Source organism: Vulpes lagopus, chromosome 9, assembly GCF_018345385.1.
Source record: "Vulpes lagopus strain Blue_001 chromosome 9, ASM1834538v1, whole genome shotgun sequence".
Taxonomy (NCBI): Eukaryota; Metazoa; Chordata; class Mammalia; order Carnivora; family Canidae; genus Vulpes; species Vulpes lagopus.
In genome coordinates, this window is record NC_054832.1 from 4,276,885 (window position 1) to 4,297,296 (window position 20,412).

Sequence of the window (20,412 nt, forward strand, 5' to 3'; positions counted from 1 at the left end):
GACTCCTATATTTGTCAATTTTCGGGGCCACCCAAGGTCTTTAAGAAAGCCTCCTGTCCTCCCTGGCCTTAGACAAGGGCTCATGTCCCAACTGGACTAGATGAGTCAGATGGCTTTGGGGTCAGATATGAATCAGCATCCTCCCCTTGCTCGTGCCTGGCTGGCTGGGGGGGGCCTGTGCCAGCCTCAGCACCCTTTCGTGGTGCCATCCCACGTAAGCATCCACGTCGGCAAGGTCATCCCATTTACTGGAATCATGTCATGCCAAGCATTCCAGCTCATGGAGGTTGGACTATGTGTTTTACACGGTGGTTTTAGTTTAGGGTTAATAAAGGGATAAAATACAGTGGCCACAACTAAATTGGTACTACTTGAAAAAGGCATATATACGTACACACTCTCTCTATATACGTGTGTCTATATATAAATATGCATCCATATAATTAAACCCATGGAGAAATTCTGCATTTCTGAGCGACTCTCACGTCCTGCAGCTGACCTTCCTCTAGCTGAGCTTGTTTCATACTTGCCAGAGGGCAGGCAGGACATGGGGGTTACACAATGTCTAGGGACTTTCCAAGAAATGTGGCTGATGAATTGCAGTGCTATTTATTTATTTATTTATTTATTTATTTTAGAGTTTCTTTTTTTTAATATTTTATTTATTTATTCATAGACACAGAGAAAGAGGCAGAGACACAGGCAGAGGGAGAGGGAGACACAGGCTCCAGGCAGGGAGCCCGATGTGGGACTCGATCCTGGGTCTCCAGGATCACACCCCAGGCTGCAGGCAGCGCCAAACCGCTGCATCACCGGGGCTGCCCGAATTGCAGTGCTTCTGACACAACTCCACACTTACTGGAAAACTGAAGCAAAGCCATTGTCAACGCACCATGTTCTAGGTGACTGTTTTGCTATAAGACATGTCTGTCTTTGTCCTTTTAATTATAGACTCTGGCTTCTTTGAGTTCATCTACCCGCCTCCACACACACAAATGCATGCACTAAAACACAAGGCATAGACACACACGCTCACTCAGATGCACAGGTGTGCACGCACACACACACGCGCAGGCACACACACGACTCTGCTGTTTCCCGGCTGTGTGCGCATTTGGGCACAAGGCTTACCCTCAGTTTCCTCATCTGGAAAACACGCAAATTATGTAAAATTCTCCCATGTAGGCACGTTGCAGAGATTCTGTGAATGTCCATCGATTGTACAACCTGAGTGATTGTAGACCTTGTCCCCACTGTCCCCACGATCCCTGCTTCAGAGAGGCCTCAGCCAGAGCCCGAGAAGGCACAAGAGTAGCCAACAGAGCACCCAGCCAGGTCCTGTTATTGTTCCTGTGAGCCTGGCATCCTTGATGCAGAAATTTAGTCCTCGCAAATGAAAATTAGCCATTTAGCACTATTTCTCTGCATGCTTAGAGGTCCAATGGGCTGCACAAGTCTCCACCCCATCACACGGGACCCAGGGCCCTGTCTGTGCAGAGGAGGTGGTGGGAATTGGAGAGAAGGGGTCCTGCCTGGTGCGGCTTGGGGTCAGTGCAGGCCAGCTTCTCCCCCTCCTTCTGGCTTTGTGTGAGAGTGACCCCACGGTCCACATTCAGGGAGGGGTGACTAGAAACGTCTGAGTGGGAACGCCAGCTGGCTCAGAGCAGAGCATCTCACCATCAAGCAGGTGATCAGCCTGTTCCACGCGTTCCACCATCTCAAGGTGGGGAGCCTCGTGGGGAGCCTAAGGCACTCTGCTCCACAAGATGTTTGTTGATTAGAAGCCACAAAGGGCCTTATGCATCTAAAAAACTTTTTTTTTTTTTTAAGATTTTATTTATTGGGCAGCCCAGGTGGCTAAGTGGTTTAGTGCTGCCTTCCGCCCAGGGCATGATCCTGGAGGCCCGGGATCGAGTCCCGTGTCGGGCTTCCTGAAGGGAGCCTGCTTCTTCTGCCTGTGTCTCTGCTTCTCTCTCTTTCTCTCTCTCTCTCTCTGTCTCCCATGAATAAATAAATAAAATCTTAAAAAAAAAAATAAAGGTGCAGGACTTGATCCTGCGACTCTGGGATCACACCCTGGGCTGAAGGCAGGTGCTCAACCACTGAACCACCTGGGCATCCCTAAGAAAAGACTTTTTTAATAAAAAAATAATTCGTGGTCATTAGACGTGTTATATACAGCAGGGAAATAGGTGAATGGGAGGGCGCGAGCGAGTGAAGCCTCCATGGGTTGCGTTGGCCTCCTGGTCTAGGAGCTTGAACAGGTGATATGGGTGGGGGGACACACAGGCGGTTGCAAGAGAGGGTGGGGGGATGGGTGAAATAAGTGGAGGGGATTAAGTGGCACCAAGTTCCAGTTATAAAGTCATTAAATCATGGGGATGAAAAGTCCGGTGCAGGGAATATGGTCAATATTATTGTAATAACCGTGTGTGGTGATGGATGGTGGCGACGCTTATCATGGGGATCATTTCGTAATGTATGAAAATGTCAGATCACTCTGCTGTGCACCTGAAACTAGTATTATACTGTATGTCGACTATGCTTCAATTGTTAAACATTGGGGGAAGAAAAACAGAAAAGAAAAGAAAGAGGGAGCCAGTAAACCTGCAGTAAGGACCTGATAAAATTCTGGGCTATCGAGGAGTTTCTCTCTTCGTCTCCCCCACTTCCCTCCCTGCCGCCCTCCTGGAAGCCCAGAGTTGAAGTCCTGTGTTTGCCATTTGTCACCTCCTTGCTGATGACGTAGCCTCTGTGCTTGGTTTCTCCGTCCGTGCAATGGCTGCACCAATCCCTCCTCCCGTGTGCGAAATCAAATACATTGAAGCATAGAAAGTGCTCAGGGCAGCACCTGGCACACAGCAGGTGCCACCTGGCCCAGAGCAGGTGTCCGACACGTGTCCACTGTCGCTCCTCTCTGCTGCCCATGTGTCGTTGGGGAGGTCACGGGAGCTCTCATCTGAAATATGGGGGGATGGGAAACCCATCGGATAGCTTTGCTACAGTGTTTTCCTTATCGGTTCAGGAAATCTTGATTAAATGCTTCTCAGGAGCTGGAAACTATTGCTGCAGGATATGGGAGTGTGGACCTTAATGTGACCTACACACAGCCCTGCTCACATGGAGCCTCTATCTTAGAAGAAAACCCCATTAAAACATGAGTACGTAAGAATGATGCGTGAAAACCACAACGAGATCCCACCTTGTATCTGTCAGAATGGTTCTGGAAGAGCCTCGAAATAGCAAGTGTTGGCGAGGATGTGGAGAAAGGGAACCTCTGGGAGCCCGTCAGTGGGAATGTGAGTTGGCCCGGACATTAGGGATGGAGGATGTGGGTTCTTCAAAACATTGAAAATAGGACCACCATACGATCTAGCAGTCCTACCTCTGGAAATCTCGCCAAAGGAAATGAAATTACTAACCTGAAAACATGCCTGCCTCGTTCATTGCAGCATTATTTACAAAAGCCAGGGTGTAGAGACAACATGAATGTCCACCTACGATGAATGGGTAAAAGAGGCTGTGCTGTACACTGCACGGGAATATTATTCAGCCATAAAGGACGAGGAGGGCCTATCCGCTGAGACGGCATGGATGGACCTTGAAGGCATCATGCGGAGGGAAATAGGAAGAGACGGGCAGGTGGACCGGCATTTCCAAAGCAGAAGGCTTAGGGGCAGAGGCAGAGGGTGGAAGGGTTGGGTGGAAAGTAGGAAATGTAGGGGAAGAGGTTCAACAGAGACTCCAGCACATAGTAATGTTCTTATGAGAAACCGGAGGCTGGGACTACTGGGCAGCCGGCGCTCGGTCAGCTAGGAGAAGGAGGAAAGGCCCCGGCCCGAGCCCCTCCCCCTCCGCACCTTCATTCTCCAGGTGCAGGGATGGCAGGTGCAGCAGGGCCTGGGGCTGCAGGCAGCGGGGAGCCATAGCTTCGGAAGAGCACAGAGCCAGGTGGCCCCTCTGTGCCCCACCCCAGGCTGGCGCCTCCCGCTGCAGACGCACAGAGGTGGGTGCAGTCTCTGATGGGAGGCGCAGCCCCAGTGAGTGCCCTGGGTGGAAGGAGGCCGTGCAAGCAGGGTCCCCACCCAGCCCCCGGGCCTCAGCTCATCTCCGGTTACGGCTGTGCCTTCACCAGCTGGATTGGTCCAGGGGGAGTGGAAAGGGTGCCCAGCTGTTCCTCCGTGACATCTGGCTGTGATTTCCCACCAGCCTCACCAAAGCTCCCCCCGCAGGAATGCAGCCAGTGGCCATTCCGGGACCCCCCTGTCCACCAGCCCTCTGAGGAGAGGGGTGGGAGCAGATGAGGAGCCAGGCTGGCCAGGTCCACTTCTGCCCCAAGACCTGGGATACAGTGCATGGTCCCCGGCCTGCTCCCACAGGCATTCGGGGCCTGGTAAGGGGAGGGCTGAGCCAGGGCACCCCGCTCGTCCCCGAGGACGGTCGTGGTCACCGGTGCTCCGAGTCTGGGGCCGTGACCCTGCGTCTGGACACAGACAGGTCTGATGTCAGACCACAGGCTCATGGAGGGAATGTGGCCGTAACTAGAGAAAAGTAAATCGCACCTTATCTTGTTTGCCTGTCTCTGCTGAGAACCACAGAATGTCCCCGCGGGGAGGCATTTTGGGCTCGTTCTGTTTTTCTGGGACTGCATGGGGAGGTGGCGTGTCCCGGCCACGGGGTGACTTCAGGTCAGCATCGCCCAGACCCCAGCCCTCGTTCACACCCTCTTACCTCCTCCCCTTACCTCCTCTCCACGGGGCCGAGCGAAACATCTTGCAAAACTCCCCTGGATTCACATGATCAATTTGCCTTTTTAAAAAGATTTTATTTATTTGTTTATTCATAAGACTCAGAGAGAGAGGGTGGGGGGAAAAGCAGGCTTCCCACTGGGAGCCCGATGCTGGACTCGATCCCAGGACCCCGGGATCATGCCCTGAGCTGAAGGCAGGCGCTCAACCACTGAGCCGCCCAGGCACCCCCTAAATTTGCATTTTGCCACTCTTTTCTTATTAGATTGCTGTCCGCACAGAATCTGCTCAGCAGCCCTGTCACCTGGGCCCCGCACCTTGTCATGCAGCCCTGGGGGTGCCCCTCACCTCTTCCTCGCCTCAGGGCTGAGGGTGACTGACCCCAAGCTGGGCGCAGGTGCTGTTCCCCTCAGCGCTGGGTCCCATGCTGGGGATGAACAGGACGTGTGGGACCGAGGTGGCCCAAAGCTTCCTGCACTTTCTCTCCTGTCACCCCCGTTCGGACCCCGAAGGGCGGGCTGAGCAAGCCAGGCTCGGAGTCTGAAAAGACAGAGGATGCCGTCCACCTAAGGTCACTGTTCACTCCCTACGGAGGAGCAAACAGGACAGAGACCGCGAAGGGGAAGCTTTGGGAGACGTTTGTTCCTATGGAGCTGATGCAATCAGCCCTAGCAGCGAATTTGGGTTAGAGGTTTTGCATCCAGGTCAGAGGGCAAAGCTTTTGGGGGAGAAAAGTTCGGTGTTAGATGCCATAGCCCGTCCTCCCCAGAACCTGCTGTCCTGTAACACACAGGCGGTTCCAGAAGCTCCTGCTCCCCTTACCACCCCCCCTCATCGCCCCGGGGCCACTGGTGTTTCCTGGGTTTGGGTTCCCAGGATCCGTGAGCAGTGGGACAAGGCTGTGGCCGTGCGCCTGGTTGCACGGAGGCCCCACTGGGGGTGGCAGCGTGGGCCCTTCCCTTTGGTGGCATCAGACTCCTTACCTGGGAAACGAGAGGTCTGGACCACAGGGTCATCCTTCAGGCTCCTTCCCGAGCCTCAGCTCTGGCCGTGTGCAAGAGTATTGATTCCAGAAGTGCCTCCCTCCGTTGCGTGCCTCCCAGCTCAGCCGCTAACCCTTCCTGCCTTGCACGTCTTACCCCGCCAGACTTGAGGGCGCGCCGGGCAGGTTGTGTGGGGCCTGCCTTCCAACCGGGCCCTGGGTTGGAATCCTGCCTCTGCCTCTCCCTGCAGGGTAACGTGGATGGCCCTGCATCCTCTCGGAGCTCTAACCACCCCCCTGGGAAAGCCATTGAGAGACTTAAGCAAAACCCCCTGGACCGCGGGCTCCAGAGGGCAGGGACCCTTGCCCTTTCTGTCCCCTGGGCGTCCCTAAGCATGCAGGCGGCGATCGTGTCCCTGCCGTGATGGACACTCCGGAAACATTGGCTCACGTCCCGCTCTGCTCCCTATGGATCAGCTTCCCAGCAGAACACAGGGTCTTCGGGTCCTGACAGTTCACCACCCCAGCCCCTGCCCACCGCTGGCCCCAGACCCCAAACTGCTGACCCTGCCCCCGCCTGCCATGTGCCTGTCTCACCAATTCTGCTCATTTAAGGAACCCTTGAGGTCTTCAGAGCCCTTGTTCTACGGCTGGATCATTTAACCCACAGTGGACTCGAGGTCTGCTGCAGCCCAAAGACGGGAGGTGGCAGGGCCAGTCAGGCCTGGGTTTGGATTGTGCATCCTGAATGATGAGTGCTGTTCCTTGGGGGCCAGTCACGGCGTCTTGAGAGCTTGCTGTGGGCGACTCTCCTGCTGCTTCTGCAGCTCATCCTCCAGGTCTCACTGGAGACCTCCCTGGCCCTCCAAGCAGCTGGGATCCCACTGTGTTCCTCCCATCCTGGCCTCAGTGCTACCCACTGGTTATAGTCCCCACTTGGAGAGGTCAGGGCCTTATTTGGCCAATCTCCATCTTGTCCACTGGACAGCAGCTCCCTGAGGCCAGAGAGCTTGTCGTCGTGCCTGTGATACCCCGGAAGAGTTTGGTCCCAGGAACAGAGCCAGGTATTCATTAAATGTGGGATGAAGGAAGAAAGTTTGCAGTTAGGTGTGGTGCCTCTCGGACGCCAGCAGCTGCAGGTCATGGTTTGGCTGAGCCCAGTGGGCCGAAGTGGCTAGGACCCACGTGGGCACCTGGGTGCTGGCTGAGGGCTCTGCTGCCCTCCTGAGTGCCCACCACCCCTCCTCCCCCAGCCTCTGCTGACACCTGCTGGGGCTCTGCCCACGAGTCATCCCAGGAGGGAAAGGAAGGCCTCTGAAATCCCACCCCCCTTGGATGGCCACACTCATGCAGTAACCACCATTACCTTCCGCCTGGCCTCGGTTGCTCACTCTTGACTCCTGGGCAGAGCCACCTCTTCCTCGCCCTGACTTCCAACCCCTGCCCTGGGTCACCAGGCTGCCCTGAGCTGGCGCCTTCCCACCTTTACCTGTCTCCTCGCTCCACGTAGCTCAGGGCTTGGTCCCCTGCCGACCCCAGGGCAAGCCAAGCCCCTTCCCCCTCAGGGCTCTGTGCTGCTTGCTCCTACCCCTGCCTGCCTGCCCTTCCTGTGGCTGGCTTATGCCCATCTCTGCTCTCAGCCCAGATGTCACCAGCCACCACCTGCGTCCTTCCTGCGCAGCGCCGGTCACACCCGGTGACCAGCTTGCTTCTCTGTGTCTGTTTCCTCCACTGGCACGTGACCACCGAGAGGCCAGGGCCCGTGCTTGCACTTGCTCGGCATTCTGGGAGGTTTGTGCTTGGCACTCTGCAAAGTGTGCGGGCCGAATGAGTGAAGGAATGAAGGAGCACTTGTTAGGTCCTGAGCATCAAGCCGACGCCTTCCCACTCACTGTCTCACTGAAGCTGCAGGGTGACCTTGCATGGGGAAACCCCACACACTTGCATCCCTATTTCCGGATCTGGAAGCGTGCACAGGGGGCACCTGGCATCAGAGAGGCGAGATCAGCCGAATCCAGACTGCCTTCCCCATCAGCCTCGGAGAGCTCGGTCTCTCTCTGGCCCTGTTCCAGCCTCACCTTACCCCGGTGAGCAGGCCAGGACTTGGGCTGGGAGGAGAGGGCCCTGGTGGGAGGCCACCTGCCGCTGCCCAGGCCGCCCCAGGGCATGTCAGCAGGTGCAGGCCCAGCAGGCCTCCTGGACTCCCCAGCTCACCTCTGCAAACAGCATTTGCTTCTGGCCACCGGAGCCCCCGCCGGCCTTCCTCCCTCCCTCCCCTGGAGCCTCCTGCTGCCTCAGCAACAAGCACCCCAGGGCAAGGCTCAGACCTGCTTTTAAAAAATAATAATCACGGTAAAACAAACTCGCAAATCACGTTCAAATCTTTAAGGCAAATTTGAAAATACGAAGACGCAAAAAGGAAATAAGAATCACCCCAAGTTCTGCCTCCCAGAGGTAACCATGGTTTAGGGATATGCTCTTCCGGACACCCCAACATGTGTGTTTGTGGGAGCAAGTGAGAGAGAGTGCGGGGATCACACCGAGCTGATTCCTGTCTCCACCACTAGCTAGCTGTGTGATGTAACCGGGTCCTCTCGGCTTTCCTAGCCTCGGTTGCCTCCTCTGCATAATGGGCACAATGAGTAGCATTGATAGGAGGCCAGACGGGACCCCAGACAAGCCTCATTCAGCAGCAGACATGCAGCCACGCCCGCGGGAGCTGTGATCCCAGCATGCTTGCTCATGGCTCCGATGAGACCTGTCCCTCCACTCCCCTGGCCTGTCTGGGTGAGGGGCCCCTGGGGGGATGTGAGGCAGGGGGCTCGCTGGAGAGGATCAGACAGTGGGAGCAGCACCCCAGCTGCCTTGGAGCATCTAAGTAGCTTCTGTGAGAGAGAACGGGGACCTGTTTGGGCTTGGTACCCATCTTGCCATCTGTCCAGTCCACCCCCCAGGGTCCCAGTGCTCAGCTCGGAGCCTGGTGGACACGAGCGAGCAGACCCCCGGAAGGCGGGACTTGGGGAGCATCTGGATCTACAGGTGCAGAGCAAGGACTTTGCAGCAAGTCAGGACCCTTTATGGGCGGAGGGGCTGCCTCAGGAAGTAGCAGCTGGCCGTCTGTCTGTGCAGGCTTTGGAGACAGACAGACAGGCTTGGCTCCCTATTGGCTGGGTGACTGGGGTGGGTGACTTCTGGAGAGACTGTGTGGTGCAGGGGTCAGGAGCCAGATGCCGGAGCCATGGTGCTGACCTCCCCACTTGCTGGCTCTGCGGCCATGGACCATCCATTTGTAACCTCTTCGGGCCTTTCTTCCCGCGTCTGTGAATAATAGCCCCTGTCCCTCGGAGCCGCAGAGGGGCGGGTTAGAGAGCGGGAGGGTGACGATGACTTCCCGGCTGGCATGGGGCGCAGACGGGCTGTGCTGGGTGCCTGCTGGTGCCTGATTCACCCCCTCCTCCTCCACCTCCTCCCTGCACACTGGGAACCCCATCTCGTCCTCAGTGGCGGCTGCCGTGAGCCCCAGGGTGAGCAGTGATCGCTTCCTGTCCATTGCTCTCTGCGGCCTGTGGCTCTGGGCCCTGCTCCCGTGGTCCCGCTGACTTCCTGGACCAAGGCTACCAGCTCCTAGGTTCTAGATGGAAGTAGACCTTTATGCAGATCCAGGTGATCCTCCCATCCTGGTGAGTTTCTTCACCTTTTATGCCTCTGTTTTTACATCTGTAAAATGGGGGGGAAAAACTACTTTACTAGAACGGCTATTGAAGGTAAAATCCCCAGCTGGGAGACAGGCACACAGTAGGTGCTCAATAATTACCATCACTCTCTTTTCCCAAATGAAGACACCGAAGGGATAGAACGGCTGGGTGTGCTGTGGGTACGTCAGCGAGAAGCAGAGGGCATCCTGTGCACGCTCACTTTCCCCTTCTGCCGTTTGGTAAACTGAGGACACCCAGAGTGTTTTTCCACAGGAGCCGCGGTGAAGTCCTAGTTTTTTCCACCTTGGAGCAGCAGCTCTGGTCAATCAGGAGCAGGCCCCTCTTGAAAGCTTCTGGTGAAACAGAACTGGTCCTGTGGGCACAGGGATCTCTTTCCTCTCCGGAAGTCGAGGGTGTTCTAACGACACAAAGACCGAGGGAGAGCAAGTATCAGTGGGTGACAGTTAGGTGGTTGTGATCAGTCACGTCTCTTTTGCGTTCTTACTCTTTCAAAGAGGAAAAGTGACCTCCTAACCCAAGAGCTCAGTACACGTGTCCGTTCCGGAGAACGTGTCCCATCGACAACTTATCCCACCCCAGAGCCGCTTCTCGTGTTGATCCTGAGTCATTCCCGGGGAAACCCACCTTTACTGGGACGGTGAAGCCACCCCAGGCTGTCAGTGGGGACAGACGCGCCGGTTCTCACCACCACCCTGAGTTGTCCTCGGGCATCTGGAAAGGGGAGCAGCTTTCCAGTCCTTGAGGAAAGGGAATGTGTGCAAGTTTGGAATACGCTCAATGGCAAATTAAAAACAAAAGCAAAGCAAACACAAACAAAGTACAGCGGCTTAGACAAATAGAAATGTGTTTTTCTTACCCTTTTCACCCAGGCTTGGGTTGCTGGGGTTGGAGTCCCTGACTCCTCAGTGGTCCTTGGCAGTCTTGCAATGTCATGTCCCCGCAGTCTGAGCAGAGGGAAAGGACTGTACATGAACTGGGCAACCCCACCTAACTCTCTCCCATTTCATCTTTTTTTTTTTTTAATTTTATTTGTTTATTCATGAGAGACACAGAGAGAGAGGCAGAGACAGAGGCAGAGGGAGAAACAGGCTCCCTGTGGGGACTCGATCCCAGGACCCCGGGGATCACGACCCGAGCTGAAGGCAGATGCTCAACCATTGAGCCACCCTGGTGTCCCAAAGAAAAATCTTTTTAAGAAACCTCTCCTCTGCCAACCACAGCAAACTTCTGTTGCTTATTTTCTTGTCCAGAACTGGGTCACACGTGTGTCCCAGGGAGGCTAGAAGGCTGGGGGACAGAATAACCTCCATTAGCTGAGACCCACCAGCCATAGCTCTGCTCCTTGGCCTGCCACTCTGAGTGCAGGGGCATTCCCTTAGCGAGAAAGGGGGTCTATCACCCCTCCACGGCAGGGGTCCCCCTCTGTGACCTCTCACCGCTCCTCAGCATCACGGTGGAACCCATGCCTGGAAGGCCATCCAGCATTGACTTCTCAGCGCAGGTGTCACTGGTCCTTTCTGGTCAGCGTGAACTTAGGGCCTTGTCTGTACCTGGGGAGGCGATGACAGTGATGCTACAGAGCTGAACTGGGAGGCACGCAGGGCTCTCACTCCCTGGGGAGACAGACACCAATCAGTGATTTCCAAGTGATGCCATCAGCTCTGGGACATGGGTTGGGGCAATGGGGCTCCTAACCCAGGCTGGGGTCACTGAAGACAAGCCGTGGGGTGAATTGAGCAGCCTCAAAGACTGAGGAGGAGCCTGCAAAGCAAGGAGACACAATGATGTCACGGCAGCTCTGGCACTTTCTCATGCTTCCATGTGTCACATCAGCCCACCAGTGCCCTGATGGCAGGGATGGTGACTTGCCTTTTTTTTTTAAAAGATTTTACTTATTTATTCATGAGAAACACACAGAAAGGCAGAGACACAGGCAGAGGGAGAAGCAGGCTCCCTGTAGGGACCCTGATATGCGACTCGATTCCAGGACCCCGAGATCACACCCTGAGCCAAAGACAGGCGCTCAACCACTGAGCCGTCCAGGCATCCTGGGATTTGTCTTTGTATCTCATTTGTGTGTCCCTAGAACGAACTCTGTGCCTGGAACATATCTGGAGCTCAGATATTTTAGTTTAAATAAGTGAGTTCATGTGGAGATAAATAGATCATTATCCAAGGTGTGGAAATATGTCGGCCCAACAGATAAAGTTATGGGCCTTTCCCTGCCAAGCGGATGAACCCAGAGGGCCCCGACTTCCCTGCGAAGCCTGGCTGGAGGGGGTATTTTGGGAACCATTTGTCCTGACTTGATACTAAGTCGGCTATAAATGGCCCCTTGAGCCTCTTGGATGGACAAGGGTCAGTGGCGGCCCCAGCCGGGGATTGGCAGGTGGCCTGGGAATGATTCCTTCAACCAGTTTGGGCAAATTCTATTGTGTTGAAAAGAGGCTCCATCTTACCTGTGTTCCTGGTCTTTGGACCGCCCCTGCCCCGTCTGGGTTTGGGAATCAGGTCACAGCCGCAGGGTATTTTCAGAGACAAGACTCCGTGGCCCTGCCTGCCCTGAGCTCCAGCCATCAGTTTCCAGAGATTTGCTCAGAATCAAGGAGAGAACCTTCTGAATCAACGCATCTGCACTTGACGCATGATCCGCAGCCGGTGTCTCTGGCAGCCTTCCAGGGCTGGCGCCACCGATTGTCACCCCGCTGCCGCCGCTGTCCTGGGTGGGGCTGTCTAAATATTACGTGGTGCCCGCATCCTCTCGCGTATTTGGTCCTAGACAGACAGCTTGGTGCTGTTTCCAAAATAACCCCTTCCGCGGGGCTCGTCAGACCTCGTGGTGCCTTTGAGGATAAACATGATAGAGACCTCCACCCGGACCAGGGAAGATCTCATCCTTTCCCCTCGCTGCCGAGGGGTAAAGGGGCCCCAAACCAGCCCCTGGCTGAGACACTTGAGCCCTGAATATGGAAACACATCATTGCACGTGGACAGATGGCAGGAATGTCCCATGAGGGGAGCTTATGACAGTGACGTGCACAGGGCAGGGGCTACACTCAGGTAAGCCAGTTGTTGCAGATGCTGAATTGGAGGGCCCCCGGGGCTCGTTCCAGTCCTGTTACGAGCTTGGGCTGCGCCCCCACCTCCAGGCAGCCCCATGGCCAGTGTGTGCTTTGGGAGGTCTCCCCGCCAAGACGCTCGCCCCAGGACAGGGGTTAGCAGACTTGGCCCAGACGGCGAGCGAGCGGGTCAGGGAGCCCACACGTGGCCCGAGGACTTGAGATTCTTAGGTGGTGCTTCTTCTGGGATCTTCCAGGCAACTGAGAGAGTCTCTTTCCCTTCCAACTTTTTAAGTAAGGAATCGTGAAGACGTTAAGATGTGATATCCCATAACGAAGCGTCTTTCTTGCTCTATGACTTACTCTGTGGCCTTTGTATAATTGAGCATTTCTGCTTTTTCTGGAATTGCACTGGAAGCGCCTTAGGGTGGCACAAGAGACACCTCTGTGGCACACCCCCCCCCCGCCCTGGCACACATTTCCTATGTCACCGACACCTGCCGACTTGGAATCTTGATGAGTATGTTGGTGCCTTTGTAAATGAGGTCCCTCTGCGCCGCTTTTTGTTCCTTTGTCTCCCTGGGGGAGTCTCGACTGTTCCCTTGAGGGAGCCTCAAGCATCTTCTTTCCAGGAAGGCCTCCCTGACGTCGTCGCCAAGCCTGGCGAGGTGTCAGCCCTCTGTCCCAAATCCCCCAGCAACCACACCGGCTCTGTCACTTAGGACACTTAGGACACTGCAGGTCCTGGCAGTTTGGGTGTCTGACTCCCTCTAAAGGGTGAGACTGCGTCCTCGTTGTGGGTGGGGACGCTTTCCTTGTTTGCGTGTCACCCCCAGGACGGAATGTGGTATTTGCCAGAACAGGTGCTCGCTGAGCAGCAGCCCATGGTGTGGGCTCCAGGCACCGGCCGTCCTGCACGCCCAGAGCTGGGGACCCCGCGTGCTGTCCCATAGCGCGGAGCGAATGTGGCTCCCGTTGGCTCATCCATCTCTCTGTTTTCTCTCGCCTTCCTCAGACGTGCTGTGCCCCAGCGTCCGTGTGGAAGGAGACCGCTTTAAGCACACCAACGGTGGAAGCAAGGAAATCACAGGTGAGAAAGCCCAGCACCTGCTGGCTTGCTCTGCGGCGCTGTTTGCCCCCCTGGACGCAGGGCTGGCCGCGCTGATCTGTTCACCGAAGTCGAGTGGAAGGGCCTGGGTGGTGCAGGTGGCGGCCCCCATCAACGAGCAGCAGTCGCATTTCCGCCTGGGGGTCGGTGGTGCCCCTGTGGGAGGCTCTAAATGACACATCAGAACAAATGAGTTGGGGGATGAATAAGCGAATGGTGGGCGGAGTGAGCAAATGAGTGGAGAAATCCACGCATTCGGAGTGAGAACGTGAATCAGAGCTATAGATACAGGAGGGAATGATGGGAGAGAGGGAGAGAGACACGTGGCTGCAGACCCAGCAATAGACATACCCCCCCCCCAGACCCCTTCCCAGGCTGTCCCTGCGTGGACGCGGTAGGTGGGGTGTGCGGCAACGGCCGAGTGGGCTTCCCACCCTCCCGAGAGCCACGAGTGTGGGAGTAGGGTTTGCTTCTCCCCGAGGCCTGCGTGGGAGCTTCCCCCTGCCTCCAGGATGCCCGCCCCGCCCCTGCCCATGGCCCACGGGGCCCCGTGCCGCTTCCACGTGGAGCGCCGGAGCGGGTCTGCCTGCCTGGCCACGAAGCCAGAGGGGTCAGGAGCAGGTGCTTCGCAGGTGCTGTCCAGGGGATGGCGTCCCAGGCTGCTGCCATGACAGGGCACCCCTGCCCACAAGAAGGTGCCAGCATCTGCCTGTTTGTGCTGCAGGGACGTGTCTAGGATGGTGGGAGGCTGCCCAGCCTGCTCGCACAGCAGGTGAAAGGTGTCCTCAAGAGTGACTGAGCCCTCGGGTTCTACTGCCCTTCGGGGCTGGGGGGACCATGCCGAGGTCCACGTTTGCCCTGTTTTGTGGTGTTTCCCGGTGGGATCCAGCTGTAGGCACCTGCTGGGGTGGCTGGCTTAGTGCCACAGCCTCATCAGCCGCTTTTTCTCCCTGCCCCCCGTCCACTCCCCCATCGAGCGCCTCCCAGTTCAGCTCTTCTGGAGGGACCCAAAGGAAGACGGGGTTGGTCGGTCGCCTCTTTTCTCCTGCTGGAGCGCCTGGTGTGTTGTCGGTGCTCAGCGAGGAGCTCTCCCTCCTGGGGACCCTCTGTCAACCCAGGAGATAAAGGTGGTGCTCATCCTCTTCACTTTCTTACCTTGCGGAGGGGGGATATGCTTATAGCTGAGCTGCTCTGTGGGGCGAAGCTTCTGGGCAGTTTGACCTCATTGCTCCCACTCACTGCCTTGGCAACCCCCAGCCAAGCAGGGCTCCCACCAAGGCCAGTCTTCAAAGCAAATTCTGACCTCCTGCATTATCCACATTACACTTTGTGAAGCAGCGAATCCCTCAGAGCAGCATCTCCCCGCCCTAAATAGTTCATTATCTGGTGTGTGTGTCTACAGAAGGGGAGAGATGCCACCAGACAGACATTAGGAACAAATAATGAATGGTAAGAGTCTTCACTGAGCACCTACGGTGAGCCAAGCATTGAGCCCCTGTGCCCTCATTCAGCCCCTATGATGTATGAGATAGGCACCAGTTTGTATTTTATCGTTGGGGAAACCGAGGCACAAGCACATTCAGTAACTTGCCTGGGTTTGTGGTGTAGTCAGGGCTCACGGGCAGACCATGGGATGGAGGGCAAGAAGAAAGGAGGGAAGAGCTCACAAATAAACGAATCTGCCCATGTCACCGCAGATGAGCCTGTCATTCTCCATCATTCTGTGGACTAAGGAGCCCAACTATGTTTTCTACTTAAAAACAACTGATTTTGCTGGGAAGGTCCACTGTGCATGGGCGTGTGTGTGTGTTGGGGGCACATGTGTACACGTACATGTGTGTGCATGTGCACACGTGCATCAGTTGGGCAGGGCGTGAATGCATTCTTCAGCGTCTGGCATGTGAGGAGGCTCCTGCTGACAGCGTTTGGTGATGGGTAGAGGTGATTGGATTCCTCGGTTAGGAATCCGCTGTGTGTCTCTGCAGCCAGCGGAGCCCTAGGAGCTCCCCTCCCCTCTGTGGGCCCTGCGGCTCCCCTCCCAGAAGTAATCGCGGTGCAGGGCAGTCATCCATCGCACACGGCACGGATGCCCTGTTTGTGCAGCGCCGAGCACACGGAGAACCTGCTGGATCTATCCTCTCCTTTAATTATAACCAGTCCAGAGAAAAGCCCTGGCCGTGTGGAGGCTGGAGGGGAACTATGGAGAGATGGAGTCTCAGACTTGCCACTTTCAACGCAATTGGGTACTTGGAAGGGCTTTTATATTCTGGACAAAAGATGGTGTTGCCCAAAGCCTCACTTCCGGGCATTCCCTCAAGGACTTTGGCAGTTTGGGGGGCTCACCAGGGCAGAAGAGCCAGGGAGGGAAGAGGGCAGGCAAGGTGGTTTGGAGGCGTGGGTCTCGGCTGGTGCTGCGGCCCCCAGCCTCCTGACATCTCCGAGGCTCGGGTTCCCTGCCTGCGTGACTGTGCCTCCCACACAGTGTTTCTGAGGCTCCCTCTTGGGGCTCGTAACCGAACTGGGAGCGCCGTTGACTGCAGGCCGTTCTACAACATTCCTGGGAGGTTAGTGATTTGGGGTTTAAGAACATGAGAGGCTCGAGGCAGCTTGGAAACGTGGCCGCAGACATTCTGTGGCCGCAGACATTCTGGATTTCTCTTTCCTGTCACCTGGGCTCCTGCGTCCAGACATCACCGAGGCACACCCGCTGCACCTCTCAAGTGGAGCCCGGCCTGAGGCCTCCTCTGTCCCTCTCCCCACCCACCCCTCCCTGGTCTCCCCGTCCTGCCTCCCTGCTGCCAGAATGGCCTCCGGAACACCAACACGATTGTGTTCCTTTCTTGCTCTGAAGCCCTTCCACGGCTCCCCCTGCAGAGGGACACCCAGACTTCGCTGTGTGGCCAACACGACCCAGCCCGATTGGCCTCCGCCCACCCCATTCCCAGCCGGTGTTCCTCGGGCCGTGGCTGCTGACAGCCCAGTGGCCAAGATTCTCAGAAGGAACCTGGCTGACCCGAGCCCAGTGGCCTTTGCACATCCAACTACCTAGGGTGCCCTTTCTTCCTCCTCTGTCTGCCCATCTTTTATTTGTTCTTCAAATGCGGGCCAGGCCTCCCTGGATTGCTCCTCAGCTGGACAAGGGAGGTATTTCCTGTGCTCCTATCCAAGCCCTGTCATCCCCCCTCCTAGTCATTCACCCACGATGCTGTCACTGACTGTGTATGTCTCTGTGTCTCCCTAAACACCAAAATCTGGGGTGGGGGTGCAGCTGGGATTTTGCATCTCCCTAGACACCAAAATCTGGGGGGGGCGGGTGCAGCTGGGATTTTGCCCTGTTCATTATTGGGATCTGAGCAGCCGACAGGGCATCCTTCCTTCTCTCTTTCCCTCTTTCTACAAACTGTGCCACAAACAAGAACCACCGGGGCTCCTGGCTTCTTTAGCATTGCAAACGTGAATTCGATCAAATTGCTCAGTGCCCAACGAGGGAAGCAGTCCCTGGATAAGCTGTGTGTGCCTGGGCCAGACCCACCAAAGACCCAGGAGAAGCATCCTGTCTGGAGAGTCCAGCAAAGCTCCACCCAGGGGAGCGGACGGGTGGGGGAGTGCACGCAGTGGGCATCAGCGTGGAGCAGGTGCAGCCAGTGGACTCGGGGCCATGGCTCACGGTGTCCCTGATGCCGCCTGCTTCAGCTGACTCTGTGATTTTGGGGAGACGTACCCTCGCAATTCCTGCACTGAACAATTGCTTCTGTACCTCAGCGTGGCTTGCATCAGGACCCATTTACCTGGAGAACATTTTTCATCGTCCTTCGCAGCCTTTTATTTATTGCGAGCAATTCATCTTTTGTCTCCATGCCCTTTGCTGCCACCTAGTTAATTGCTTGTTGTTCAAAGTTTTGCCGTGTTTAAGTCTTTGTTTTTATTCATGGTTTTTATTCATTGAAACCGATAAAAGTGGAACCAGAAAGCAGAGCATATGGTTGCTATTTTGAAACTTAAAAGCAGAATTGTCCCACATGTAACCGCTGAAGGGAGACGGAGCCCGGGGTGGCCCTGTCTGGTGACAGGTGACAGCTGTGATGTAGGGGAGCAGGCCCCCTTTGCTGACTTGTCAAGGGGAAGGCAGGGGGCACGTGTCCTCCGGATAGTGAACACGCTCTCTGAGTAAGAGCGGCCACTCCGGGGGGCCCTCCAGGGCTGGACGTCCGTGCGAGGCCTCGGACAGGCCCGTCAAGTGGTGGCCGCCCTCCCCTCTGTACAGGTGGGACGGGGAGCTGCGAGGGGCTTGGCAGTCGCAGCTGCGGCGTGGGGCTGCAGCCTAAGAACAGAGCTGGTGCCCCGGGTGCTGACTGACGTGCCCCTCCCTGCCCACCTTCCCTCCCTAAACTTAACTGGGGGCATCTTCCCTTGAGCAACAAGCACACCCCTCCAACCTCACCACCTCCCTACAGGAACTGCCCCAGGCGGGCAGGGGAGTCAGAGAGTGTCACAAAAGGAAGAGCCCTCAGGAACCCACCGGTGCTGGGCTGCTGGAGGTGCCAGGTGCAAGCACCTGCTCAGTGCAGCCCTGCCTGCAGGCTTGTGCCCGGTCCTCGAGGTGGGTGCCTGCCAGTTGGGTTGTGTTCCCCACCTCCTTGGTGGAGGAGGCACAAAGATGCCAGCCACGGGTATGGTCACTGTTCGGCCAGCTTTCCGGCCCAGGACAGACTGTCTCCTAGACCTTCTCTGCCTTTTGCTGAAACAGGATCTGAGCCCAGACAGGCTCTACACCCTTTACCACTTGGTGTCTGTTCCATGGACCCTCCAGGGCCTTATGGGCCAGGCTCCCCCTTCTCGGGGACCAGCACCCCCACTGCTGGGAACTTCCCAGTGCCACCAGGCAACATCCAGGTACAGGGCCCCAGCCAGCGTGGCTGCTCTGTGGGTCTTCAGAAGGTCTCGAGTAGGACCCAGTCATTTCTGTCAGCTGCTCCTGCTGGGCTCACAGGGCTCTCAGAGGAATTGATCCCAGAGCTGCAGGGGCATCTTAGGTTTTTGATCCCCAGGTGATGCTCTAAGAGCAGGGCCCAATCTCTGCTCAAGGGGGTTGTAGCCATGTTGACAGAGGGGCAGAGGAGGAGGTAAAAGGAGAGGGCTTCTCTCTTGTTCAACGGCAGGTGTCTCACAATATCTAGTGCCCTGACCTGCCATACCTGGGGCAGGGGCTCCCCAGGATTCCTCTGTGAAAGGGGAGGTGGCTGCTCCTTGCCTCAGGCCTGGTCCTTTACAACCAGGTGATACTGCTGGGGCTCCGGGAAAAGTGGCAGAGTGATTGCCAGGGTATGAGCCTCTTGTGATGGGATTTCACAGAGGATATGGGTCCAGAAGTCCCTTCGTGGTCCCCAGCAAGAGCTGGAGGTATAGACAAAGTGACTGCCAGGTGCCGGGTGCCTGCAGTTGCTCTGTCATCTCACCTCACTAAAATGACTCCGCTGCCTTGTGAGGGTTCACTCCCTCCACCTTCCAGTTAAGGAAACAGGCTCTAGAAAATCAGACAATGTCTTCAAAGTTACTCAGTATCTTTATCCATTTGGGTAGTATAACGAAAACACCACCGACTGAGTGGCTTATAAGCAACAGGATTTTCTCTCTTACTGTTCTGGGGTCTGGGTAGTCCAAGACCAGGAACCTGCAAGATTTAGCATCTGGCGAGGGCATACTCTCTGGTTTGTTGATGGCCCTCTGCTCATTGTCCTCAGATGGTGGAAGGGCGAGGGAGGTCTTGGGGTCTCTCTTTTTCTTTTAATTTTATTTATTTATGTGAGAGAGAGAGAGAGAGAGGCACAGACACAGGCAGAGAGAGAAACAGGCTCCATGCAGGGATCCCAACATGGGACTTGATCCCGGGTCTCCAGGGTCACACTCTGGGCCTAAGGCAGCACTAAACCATTGAGCCACCTGGGCTGCCCATTGGGGTCTCTTTTATAAGAGCAGTGATAACCATCCATGGGGACCCTACCCTCGTGACCTAAGTGGACCTCAACCTATGAGTGTTTGGCCTTCTAGGTGCTGGGGGCTCTCTCTTTTATACAGTTTTTCTCAGGTAAAGGGCATATGCTGGCCTAGAGGTGGCTGAAAGTCCAGTTGCATGAATTTGTGCTATGGGCCAGGCCTGGTTCTGAGGACAGGGGACAGGGTGGTATGCTCAGCTCCACCTGAGCATGTCAGCTAAGGAGGAAGTGGCCCTGCTCCTCCTGTGTCCATCTCAGGCCTGCTGACCCCTCCATGACCCAGACCACATAGTTGATGTCAGGTGGAGATGTGGGGAGCCCACCCCTTGGGGGAACCCATTGTCTCTGGAGAGGCTGGATCATTTACCCCAGTGCACAGGAAAAAGCATACTTTGAAGCTGTGCTTTTTTCATCCATGAGGGAGCTTCTGGGTCCATGTTTTCTCTCTTCAGGACTAAATATCACTTAACATTATGTCATGAATTTCATTAATTAGTTAGCTAGTGTGTGAAATGCTGTTCAAAATGACATAATGACAACTCTTAGTCATTTTCAAGAATGACATGATGTCAATATGATGAAAAGCTGGGAACTCCAAAATGTCACCCAGAGCTCCAGCCCAGTAGAGGCTTGCTGTGCCTGCAGCCTTCCTGGACCACGACAGGCTCTGCTCCAGGCGGGGCACAGTCTCTGTTCGTGTCCGGTCCCAGGCCTGCCTGGTCCTTCCTTGCTGCCTGCAATTGCCCTTTACCCTCCTGCTGTATGTTAGCTTATTTTTGGTCTCCTGTGAGGACACCAGTTTCCCA

At 55.9% G+C, this 20,412-nt stretch overlaps 1 protein-coding gene across 1 annotated transcript in view; it reads left to right on the forward strand.

Annotated features, from left to right (window-relative positions):
* COL22A1 (collagen type XXII alpha 1 chain) overlaps positions 1–20,412 on the forward strand; it is a 243,170-nt gene that overhangs the window by 16,674 nt on the left and 206,084 nt on the right. The window contains exon 3 of the mRNA XM_041769448.1: positions 13,521–13,595. Coding sequence (XP_041625382.1) covers positions 13,521–13,595 — 75 coding nt within the window. The remainder of the gene's footprint in view (positions 1–13,520; positions 13,596–20,412) is intronic.